The sequence below is a fragment of the Clupea harengus genome, chromosome 21 (assembly GCF_900700415.2).
Source record: "Clupea harengus chromosome 21, Ch_v2.0.2, whole genome shotgun sequence".
In the NCBI taxonomy this organism is placed as follows: Eukaryota; Metazoa; Chordata; class Actinopteri; order Clupeiformes; family Clupeidae; genus Clupea; species Clupea harengus.
Genome location: NC_045172.1, coordinates 25,822,518 through 25,834,423, shown reverse-complemented (window position 1 = coordinate 25,834,423; position 11,906 = coordinate 25,822,518). Strand labels below are relative to the sequence as shown.

Genomic DNA, 11,906 nt, shown 5'->3' with positions numbered 1-11,906 from the left:
CGCCCCCCCCCCACTCCAAAACTCCGTTCTCATCCTCTTTACACCCCCCCAACCCCAACCCCGTCCCCCCCCCACTCCAAAACTCCGTTCTCATCCTCTTTACACCCTCCCCTCCCCATGACCCCAAACAACCCTGGCCTATCAGCTACCGCCCCCCCAAGTGTCTGTCAGCTCCGCCCCTTACCTCTACCACCAGCCTCCTGATTGGACCAGAGAGGACAAAATGGGAGTGGCTGCAGAGGGCGGGGCCACACCCCACCCATGTATCTATCTTCGTCTTTGCAAGATGGCGGAGAAATGGGGCGGGCGGAGCTTTTTTTTTTTTTTGTGTGTGTGTTGAAACTCTGAAAAAACGACGTTGCACCTTAATTTCCCAGTGGGCCTGAGTAGGCCCGAGACTGTATATGATGTACTCTCTTTGTATCGGACTTTTTGTACGTGTGTCGACGAGGAGGAGGAGGACCGACGGAGAGAGTCCCGAGTTCTGAGGAAGATGCGGTGTGAGGTTCCACGCCGTGTGTGTGTTTTAGAACCCGGCCAGATTGATTGATGTGGTCCGGAACCCAAACCCAGAATGTATCACCAGCCTCAGACCTTCACTGGGGCCTCACCACGCTGCTAAACATCACACACACACACACACACACACACACACACACACACACACACACACACACACTCTTATGAAAAAACAAACAAACAAACAAACAGACAAACAAACACCAACGAACAACACAGACCACAGGGTATGGAGAAAACTCCCATTCGCTTAGTTCTGCTCCTCCAGCTGTCTCGCTTTTGCACACACACACACACACACACACACACACACACACAGCATTATCACATTAAAAAACATATAGAGACATACATTCACACACTCACACACACACACTCTCTCTCACACACACACACACACATGTGCACACACCCTCTCTTTCTTTTCAGACTGCTTTGACTGTAGTATATCTCACAATGCTGTAAACAACGAATGAATCTGCTGGACTTTCTCGCTCTGAAAAGCCGTTTTCTCTCACTCTCAGTCTCTCACTCTCAGTCTCTCACTCTTTCACGCTTCTGTTTCTGTTCTTTTCTCCTCCGGCTCCACTCTAACATGGCCATGGTGGCACGTATCAGGAACGGTTCCTTACCATAGGCCAGTGGTCTGTACGCATTCACCAAATGGCAGTTTGTACGCCTGTCAGGGCTGCAGTTGAGGAGAACACGCCAAAGCCAAACCCAACCCAAACCCCATGAGGAGAACACGCCAAACCCTAACCCCATGAGTTTGCCCAGGTTAGGGGTTAGGGGTTAGGGGTCGGAGGTCAGAGGTGAGGGGTCAGAGGTGAGGGGTCAGAGGTTAGGTGCTTGTGTTGGAGCTTCACTAATGGTTACTGGTCTGTCTGTCTGTAGAGTGCAGTCTTTGCCTGTATTTTTATGCTTAAAAAAAACGTCTTTCTCTCTCTCCCTCCCTCCGCCCCCGATTGAAGCCTGGGCCTCTCCAGTTCCTCCGGTTCCTCTGGCCTGGGACTCTTAAGCTCTCGTTGAGTGTGTGGTTAGTGTTAGCATTAGCTAGCCTGGAAGCTCACATCAGGTACTTTAACGAAGGGAGGCTCTCCAAAGGGTACGAAATGTCTGTCATATTGCTCCACCCTCTTCTGACTCCACCCCTCTCCTGACTCAAACCCCTCCCATGACTCCACCCCTAGATATCTGGTCAAATGGATCTCAGAACCGACACGACGTGTGTGTGTTGCTCTTTGAACCGACAGGACGTGTGTGTGTTGCTCTTCGAACCGACAGGACGTGTGTGTGTTGCTCTTTGAACCGACAGGACGTGACGTGTGTGTGGCTCTTCGAACCGTCAGGACGTGTGTGTGTGACTCTTAGAACCGACAGGACGTGTGTGTGTGGCTCTTAGAACCGTCAGGACGTGTGTGTGTGGCTCTTAGAACCGACAGGACGTGTGTGTGTGGCTCTTAGAACCGACAGGACGTGTGTGTGTGGCTCTTAGAACCGACAGGACGTGTGTGTGTGGCTCTTAGAACCGACAGGACGTGTGTGTGTGACTCTTAGAACCGACAGGACGTGTGTGTGTGGCTCTTAGAACCGTCAGGACGTGTGTGTGTGGCTCTTAGAACCGACAGGACGTGTGTGTGTGGCTCTTAGAACCGACAGGACGTGTGTGTGTGGCTCTTAGAACCGACAGGACGTGTGTGTGTGGCTCGACGCGATCTCTTTCTTCCTCGGCACCTTCCGTTAGAACTTTGTACAGGATTTTAGCTCGGTAGAACTTCAGGTGGTTTCACAACTCGTCATCACATGCGTCTGTAACTTCTGTATACTCCACAGTACTCGACAGACATCCTTAATTCTGTAGACTCCACACACACACACACACACACACACACACACACACACACACACACACACACACACAGTACTCAAACAGACATCCTTAATTCTGTAGACTACACACACACACACACACACACACACACAGTACTCAAACAGACATCCTTAATTCTGTAGACTACACACACACACACACACACACACACACACAGTACTCAAACAGACATCCTTAATTCTGTAGACTCCACAGTACTCAAGACATCCTTACTTCTTCTGTAGACTCCACAGTACTCAACAGAGACATTATGTAGACTTCACAGTACGCAACAGACGTCCTTACTTCTGTAGACTTCACAGTTCAACAGACATCCTTACTTACTGTATACTTCACAGTACTCAAGACACATCCTTACTTACTGAACGCTACTTTAAATACTTGTGTGTACTTCTGCGATGGTTAATAACTGTACCTTGGTACTTTAGGATCTCTTCTCAATACTTACTGTGCTTTTAATATTTCAGTAGACTTCACAGTTCTTGGGACGGTGCTTTATAGTTCTCCTATGTGGATGGTTCAGGAGTGCTTGATATAGTTCTCCTCTGATCTTGTTCCGACTACACCGCAGTGCTCTAGAAAAACTCAATGCCTTTCTGACTGAAGCTCGTTTCACAGCGTCCGAAACCTGGCTCTTTTGGTTTTCGTTGTTTTCGCTCATCTTTTGTTTGTTTCGCCTGAAATACACTCCCAAGGATTCCCCTTTCTCCCGCCTGCTGCCAAACACACACCAACACACCGACTGGAACGATGAACCCCAATGTGTGTCATTTGTTTTGAGTGTGTCTGCCCTCCAGATGCCACCCGCCACCTTTTGGGACTGTTCATGACGCTCATTCTCCAGCCTAGTGCCACCCTTTGCCAGCAGTCATGCCTCTCCTAGTCCAGTGCCACCCTTTGCCAGCACCCTGCTGTGGTTAGTCTCCAGGTACCCTCGTGTAGTCCTGCTGTGGCAGTCTGCAGTGTGCCCACCCCAACCCCCCCCCCCCCATGGAGCCATTTCAGCACTGTGTGTGTGTGAGCGTGTGTGTGTGTGGGAGCGTGTGTGAGCGCGTGTGTGTGTGTGTGTGTGTGTGTGAGCGTGTGTGTGTGTGGGAGCGTGTGGGAGCGTGTGGGAGCGTGTGTGAGCGTTTGTGTGTGTGTGTGTGTGTGTGTGTGTGTGTGTGTGTGTGTGTGTGTGTGTGAGCGTGTGGGAGCGTGTGTGAGCGTGTGTGTGTGTGAGCGTGTGTGTGTGTGTGTGTGTGTGTGTGTGTGTGTGTGTGAACACTGCAGGATGTGCCCCCCCCCGGAGAGGGCAGCTAGAGGACTGTGAGGTACAATTCCTCAAATTTGACAAAACGTGGGATTTAGAATGGCAGACCACACCTTTAACCGTGTGGTGTTGTGATCGTTTACTACACCTTTAACCGTGTGGTGTTGTGATCGTTTACCACACCTTTAAACCGTGTGGTGTTGTGATCGTTTACCACAGGGCGTGCTGTAGTCTCCTAGCTTGAGGCCGTACGGTAGAGCAGGAAGTGTTCCTCCCTTCTCCTGCCGCTGTGCTCTCTCTCAACAGCACACAGTTTGTCCCCCAGGCAGATATCCCTCCATCATTCGAACAGGAAGCCACACGCAGCCTAACACGCTCTACGGTACGACCCCCCGTGCTTTTGAGGCCTGAGGTGGACGGAGGGGCAAACACTCCAGACCACCCCCCCCTCACACCACCCCCACCCCCTCACACCACCCCCACCCCCTCACACCACCCCCACCCCCTCACACCACCCCCACCCACCCACACCACCCGCCGCTGGGCTGTGCCGACTGAAGGACTGAACAGGGGGGGCAAACACTCCAGACCACCCCCCCCTCACACCACCCCCACCCCCCACCCACACCACCCGCCGCTGGGCTGTGCCGACTGAAGGACTGAACAGGGGTTTGTGGGGTGGGGTGTGGCTGACACTTCCCCCCCCCAAATACAAGAGTTGGCAGTGAATGTGGTGGTTCAGCTGGTTGTCATGGTGAGGAGATGTTATGCATGCCTGTTGGGACAGAAAGACCGAAGCGTTTCACTTGGATTTGGGCTGGACATGTTTAATGGGTGCTTGCTTGCCGTCCCGCTCTGGACAACAGAAAAGATTTCTTCCCCCCCGAGGTGTGATCTGAGCAGCGAGCGACTCCTCCTTCAAGGTTGCTAGGATACGGACTTGCTCTGTGTGACGGAGTGCGGTGACGTTAAGTGTCTATGTTTGTTTGTTTGTTTGTTTGTTTGTACGGTCCTTTTACTTTCGATGTTCAACTGTTTGCACATTTTTTGAAAACGATGACCCACTGCTGACCCTGCTGGGACGCATCATGGCCAAGGGGTCAAGCCAGGGGTCAAGCCAGGGGTCAAGCCAGGGTCACACCTGTGGCCAGGGTCCAGCGCAGAGTGGGCCATTTGTACACTGATTTTAATACTTTTGCAAATTGAATGCTTGGCACATGGTGTGTGTGAGTGTGTATGTGTGTGTGTGTGTGTGTGTGTATGTGTGTGCATGTGTGCCTGAGTGTGTATGTATGTATGTATGTATGTATGTATGTGTGTGTGGTTTTGTATTCTTTGCCTGTGTTTAAACTGAGAAAAAAAAGGGTTTATTTTAAAAATCCTTTTCTTGGGGGTGCGTGTGAGTGCCAACCCTGCAGCCTCCTGGGGCAGCTTGCTGGAACGCTATGCCTGTATTTCTCCACTAGGTGTCACTCTTAAGCCCCTGCCTGTAACAGCCCCAGCTCCCCCGAGCCCAAGGGCAGAAGAAGAGGGAGGACGAGCAGCCTGGGTTTGCCTGTGTACGAGTGAAAGAACAGAACAGGACTGGTGCTGTCTTATGGTTGCAGAAGAGTCCGCCAGTTTCAACCCCCCCCCCCCCCCACCTCCCAGAGGGAGTGTGTGTGTGTGTGTGTGTGTGTGTGTGTGTGTGTGTGTGTGTGTGTCTCTGACTGGACCTGAACAGTTGGCCCTACCCGCTGGCCCTCTTGCCAGGATGGTCCAGTGGACACGTGCCATGGCTGCCACTCCGGGGTCCTGAATGCAACTCTCTGTGTGTGTGTGTGTGTGTGTGTGAATGAGCATTTGTTTTTGTCTTATTGTTTGCGCCTTGGACACTGCGCCCTCGATGCCTGCGCATTCAGACTGGATGGTGATTATACTAAACAAAGGAAAGGTTAAACATGTACAATTGTAGAAATTTGAAATGTAATGTTTCTTTTTTTCTAAAAAGAGAAAAATAACTACACGTATCCGGTACAAAAAAAAAACTATAGCCCACACGTTTTGTCCTCTCTCTTTGTCAATTGTACGAGAAGCCATGTTTAGGAAAAAGAATCTTTTGGTTTGTGACCAATACGCCTGTTTATATCAAATCTGTATATCAGTGCAACACATATTTTTTTTAATATATATATTTTTTATTTGTTGTCTTTTTCTTTTCTAAACCCGAGATGTAATGCATGGCGGCGCGTGGCCAGGCTAAGCCTTGAGCAGAGGTTAAAGGTCGACTTTAGGAGCATTCCATAGAATGGCCACATCATGGACGAGACATGGAGGCTGGCACTTTGCAAATTGTTGATAATAATTATGACAATGAAAATAATAAAAAAAGGTATTTATTTCATCTGCCGTGTTTAAGCTTCTTTACCCGTGGTCTTTAAAAGATAGAAGTATCTTTTTTTAAAGAAAAAATATATATATACCGGTATTCATAAATTAGATTAGATTAGATTCAACTTTATTGTCATTGCACAGAGTACAAGTACTGAGGCAACGAAATGCAGTTAGCATCTAACCAGAAGTGCAAAAAGTAGAAGAGTGCAGAGTATGTGCATATGTATAGTGGTAATATAAAAATAGATAAATAGGATATATACAGTATGATATAAGAATAAGGGGTATGAACAGTAAGGACATGAGCAGCAATAAAGGTGATTAGTGCAGATGTGATATATAGATATATATAAAGTGCAGGTGAAGTACAGGTGAAGGTGGCAGTAGAAGTTATGAAGTTATAAATGAGGTAGGAGACATGATAAGATATAAATACGATGAATATGGATATGGACAACAATTTTAAATAAATAGATATAGACAAATGAACAGTTTTAGTGCAAATGTTCAGTGGCTGGAGGGAGGTGTGTGTGTGTGTGTGTGTGTGTGTGTGTGTGTGTGTGTGTGTGTGTGTGTGTGTGTGTGTGTGTGTGTGTGTGTGTGTGTGTGTGTGTGTGTGTGTGTGTGTGTGTGTGTGTGTGTGCTGAGGGAGGTGTGTGGCGGTCAGGGTAGAGGGGGGAATACAGTCACTGTAGGAAGGAGTGTGAGGGGGTAGCCAGGGGGTCTATCACCGCGGTGCAGAGTTCAGCAGGGTGACAGCCGCAGGGAAGAAGCTGGAATAAATGGTATATTCTTCAAGTAAACTTTACAGCTCATCTGGTATAGCAATGTGCTATAAGTAAGGGATAATGTATAGTCCGGCGGTCATTATCTAAAAATAAACTTTTTATTTTTTGATAATGACCGCCGGACTATACATTATCCCCCTTATTATACGGTTAATTGCCAAAACGATAGAATACATTCATCCAAAATACCTCTTTTTTAATGATTTTGTTGCCATTTCGTGATTTCCGCTAAGAAAAAATACTTCTTCAGGTAATAGAACTTTAAAGTTTCAGGTGTTGCGTAGCAACCCATTACTTGCTGACTTCAAGTAACAATGGGCCTCATTCTCGAACGCAGTTAAGAAGAATTTAAGAAGGAACAAATTTGGCATTCATGGAAGTTTTCTCATCATGGATTTGTTCTGAACTTCAGAAGGATTTCAGAACGCGAAATAGCCGTCGTAAATCGGCCTGAGTTTACTTAAATGCAATTCCTCAAAAAACCACAAGATGCCCCACGGGGCCGCTCCGTGTTAGAAGTGTTAAGGGCTGAATTTGTGAGAAATCGTTGGTGATTGCGTTCACATCAACTCTACAGACATCCACGGATTTATATAATAATAATAATAAATATGAGAATATTTGTATCATTAACAATTACGTTTCACATTTATAGTCATGATTCCACGAGGCATCGTGGTGTCCTAAAATAAATAAAAGGACTACACGAACACTGCAGTAAGTGAATAAATAAATAAGCACTAAACTCAATCGCGTTGATATAGCCATAGTGGAATAGAATGAACACATCTACATCCTGCAACAGTACCTCCACCTCTGCACCGGTGAAGTTAGATCTGCGTTTAGTCGACTGGTGCCCGCTTTCCGCTTTGACATGACTTGCTTTTTGAGTTGCTTTCGCGTGGATTCGGTCGATTCCGACTGCACACCTCACTACGGTTGCGTGCCCTTATAAGGAGCTGGCAGGGCGTATATGTATGCATAGGCGGAGATCCCGGGGGGGACAGGGGGGACGTGTCCCCCCCCCAAGATAAAGTTGTCCCCCCCAAAAATCATTGTAAACACAAATAAATATTTTTTAATAATATAGTAATATTAAATAAAAGCCCGACAACACAAGTGGTGCTAATTATAAGCGTAAAACAATGTGTTTTTTAAGTGTTGAAAATCATTATCCCCCTATTCCTCAAAGTGGTTTGGTTCACATGCTATTTCCAACGGGCGGGACTACCGTCAGCTCCCTGTTTCAGTCAGTTCAGTAGCCTACACACCATGGGTCGGCAGCAGGCAGCCCCCGGACCAATTCTGTCCGCCAGCTTTTTTTTTTGGCCCGTCAGATTATTCCAATCGTAGCCGAGTTTTTTTTTATTTTATCGTTTCCGCCCCCTTGTTGACAGGCTCACGAATTAGGCAAGAACACCAGGGCACCATGATTTGCATTCTTAATTTCATCAGTCGTCTTTAACTGAACTTCAGGCCAACAGAAGTGTTGCAGCAAGATATTTGCGTTAGAGCGAAATAAAAAAAACATAGGTTTATGTTTTGTTTGACTGTTCTCCTGAAAACCACATAGTTGACGTACAGAACCCCCTAGAAAATGATATTTCATGAGGAAACCTTCATATTTCATTTATTGAGATGAGAAGAACAGTATGGAAGGACAGGAATTCCAGTCACTGCCAAATAACAGAGCAACAGAGTTGGACTTAGAGAGAGAAATAGAAAGATGAAATTGATATTTTCATTTTTAGAATTCTTTTGAAAAAATAAGCTTCAATGTTGATGTCAGATAGACTCATTACAAAAGAGTGTATTGCATTTTACGTACTAACATTCGCCGTTCAGGTCTGTGTAAGAAAAAAGGACGTTTATTTTGTGGTAGCAATCTGTGTTTGTAAGAAAAAGGAAGTTTCTTTTCAGGGTTGATGTAGCAGTCTTTATTTCAGTGAAGTGCGCAATCTTTTTTCAGTAACGAAAGCATGTGGAACATACCCCGGAATCAGCGGAACGGTTCCAGACAGTTTTACTAAATCAAACGTCCTGTATGAATAAATGCATGCTGATAACTTCAGGAAACTCAAGATAAAACAAGACTTGTGGATTCACTTGAAATTCATCATCTTTATTCTGCAAAGACAAGTGTTAGCTAGCTGTCTGCAAGGTAGAAAACTCAGTACGAAGAAAGCATACAGAGAGAGAGAGGGCGATAGGGCCAAGACAGTAACTTTTTCATGTCCCCCCCAAGAATTACTTTCTGAAATTTGACCATGCATTGTCCCCCCCTACAAAGAAATGGGATCTCCCCCCCCTGTATGTATGCAAATCCAGGTGCACGAGAACGGGTGTTCAATTTAAGAATCCTCATTCGGGGGAGCACAGCTGAGAACACTTTGGCTGCGTAAGAACACATTTTCAGGTGTTCATAAATCTGGCGGAGATCTTTTTCTTACTTTGGTTTTCCGAAGTCTGTAAGAAACATTTCAGAAGAAACTTCAGAAAATGTTCCAGAATGAGGACCAATGACTTTCCGGTACTTTAAATGACCGGACTACTTGCAGAATGATATGAAATATGTGAATTAGAAGCACCAAACCTGTTGCCAATGACAGCGGTCATGAACTTTTCGCAGCGGTGAATATCAAGAAATTACATACCTGCGAACGTTGGGGTGGCCCATTCAAATCAACTGAACTTTTTGGAACATTCTGACAAGCCGTAGGCCTATAATAACACCACCTAAGGTATAAATGCAGTAACACAATATTCTGAAACGCATAAATGCTTAAAATAGGCTAATACCCACAACCTTATAAACCATAGCCAACCTAACGTTCATCCAAAAGCTGCAGATCATCCAAGCAAACACACTCCACACCTTTCGTGTGGGTGTATGAGCCTGTTGGTGTCAAGTATGTCGAGGGCGTGTCGCGATTGTCTACCAAGCAGCAGGGACGGACTCGCGCAGGACATGATCACACCCATAGACATAGGCTATATACTGTGTCTATGAGTACGCCGAGCAAAATGTCAGTTTCTGTTGCCCTCACACTGACCAGACGGACGACACGCTTCTGCCAAACGCTGCCTTCGGCTGTGGACTGCAGTTCCCGGAGTTTTAAGTCCGGCACCCGTGACTTAAATGTGGAAACAGCGGCTTCGGAAAAGTATAGGACCATTGACGACTTGTCTGGACCCAGTCTGGCGACGACTGTGTATTGGCTCTTCGTTAAGGGATATGCCGACAAAAGCCACGCAATGCAGGTAGGACTGGAAGAAGGTCACGGTTCTTCGTCTCTATCTCTCTGTTGCATGTAGGATGTGGTTTTTCAGGCAAAAAAAAAAAAGTTAGTTCTTAAGTACATAGCCTATCCTCTACAGATATGAAACTACTCGGGAGTGTATGGGGGTGTTATTGCCTAGAGCCTTATATAACGAAGATAGGGAAGGCGCTAACCATGTTGACAAAAGGTTTAAGAATAATAGTATAGGCTATATAAAAATAAAACAGCAGACTGATCCACGATCTGAACAGGAGACTGAGGCAGTGTTCAGCAGTCTAGGGGATTTGAGCAAAGGTGGAACTTGGTTGTGTGTGTCAATTTCTTTTCGGTGGCAGAGCGCTACAACTATCTATTTAAGATGATGAAGCAAATGTAGGATAGAATAACCGCAGAAGTCAAGTGAAAAGTTTTTAATGGTGTGTTAGTCATACAGAGGTTTTATATGGAGCTATACCCCATCATTAGGTCTCTTTTACAGTTCGATCTGTTCCAGTTCCGGAATGCCTTTCCTTTCCTCTGTTTCTCTGTGTGTGTGTGTGTGTGTGCGCACTTGTGTGTGTGACCACAGGTGGAACACCGGCGCCTGTACGGTCCGATCTGGCGTTCCCGCTTCGGACCGTTTGACATCGTGAATGTGGCCACCCCCGAGCTCATCGCCCAGGTGATCCGTCAGGAGGGTCGCTATCCCGTGCGGACGCTTCTGTCTCACTGGAAGGAGTACCGCGATCTGCGGGGACAAGCCTACGGCCTTCACGTGGAGTGAGCTCTATTCTGCGCACTATACTCTCCCTTCCTCTCATAAGTTCTCACCTCCTAGCACCTCCTCCTCTTAGCGCATCTCATCTCCTCCCGTATGCTGTCACCTCCTCTCACCTCCTCTCACCTCCTGTCCTCTTCTCTCCTCTCATAAGTTCTCACCTCCTAGCACCTCCTCCTACCGTATCTCATCTCCTCCCAACTGCTGTCACCTCCTCTGCTCTCATCATCTCTCCTTTCTTCCGTTTCACTTAACTCTTCTCCTTGTATGTTTTTTCTCTCTCCTCCTCTCTGGTCTCCTCATCTAGGTTCCTTGTTTCCTCTTTTCTCCCCCTTTATTGAAGCCATTCATCTCTTTGTGTATCCCCGTGTGCCTTACAGGAAAACACAGCAGATGTTCCACTGTTAAACCAAAATCCTCCACAAATTGCTTAGTTACATAGGGAAAGAAGGACCAACGCAAAGAATCCTCAAATGTGAATTGTGTTTAATGTTAGCATTGTGTGCCACATTAATGTAGTGTTAGTGTTAGCATTGAGTCTTGTTTTAATGTTGTGTTTAGTGTTAGCGTTGTGTGCTACATTAATGTTGTGTTTAGTACTGATGTTCTTTCTCCCTCTGTGGGTTGTCAGCACAGGCCCTGAGTGGTTCCGGCTGCGGAGCGCCCTCAACCCGAAGATGCTCAAGCCCCAGGAGGTGAAGGTGTTCGTGCCTCTCATCCAAGCGGTGGTCAGCGACCTGCTGGCCCGCCTGGAGACGCTGAGAGTGCGCAGCCCCGACGGCACCACCGTGCCCGACATCGCAGCGGAGCTCTACAAGTTTGGCTTCGAAGGTCAGTGGGCCACAGCAGTGCTTAGGGTTAGGGTCGAAGGTCAGAGGGCCACAGCAGTGCTTTGGGTTAGGGTTATCACTAATACTCACAGCAGTGCTTTGAGATGAGGGAGAGAGTGTCACTAATGCTCTGCTCAAAGCCAGCTGGGGTATCAATAATACTCTGCTCAAGGCCAGCTGGGGTATCACTAATGCTCTCTGCTCAAAGCTAACTG

At 47.0% G+C, this 11,906-nt stretch overlaps 1 protein-coding gene across 9 annotated transcripts in view; it reads left to right on the top strand.

The window, feature by feature from the left end:
* Window positions 1-9,636: 9,636 nt before the first annotated feature.
* The window catches only part of si:ch211-113j14.1 (sterol 26-hydroxylase, mitochondrial), a 17,689-nt gene continuing 15,419 nt past the window's right edge, over window positions 9,637-11,906 (top strand). For 6 of the 9 annotated variants that reach the window (XR_006151449.1, XR_006151451.1, XR_006151450.1 and 3 more), the window contains exons 1-3: window positions 9,641-10,084; window positions 10,673-10,863; window positions 11,493-11,692. Coding sequence is in view for 5 of the 9 variants with exons in the window: in XM_042702822.1 (XP_042558756.1) it covers window positions 9,830-10,084; window positions 10,673-10,863; window positions 11,493-11,692 (646 nt within the window). In the remaining 4 variants the exon portion in view is untranslated. Of the gene's footprint in view, window positions 10,085-10,672; window positions 10,864-11,492; window positions 11,693-11,906 lie in introns of all 9 variants that reach the window. The other 3 variants (XM_042702823.1, XM_031558342.2, XM_031558341.2) reach the window with 2 other exon arrangements.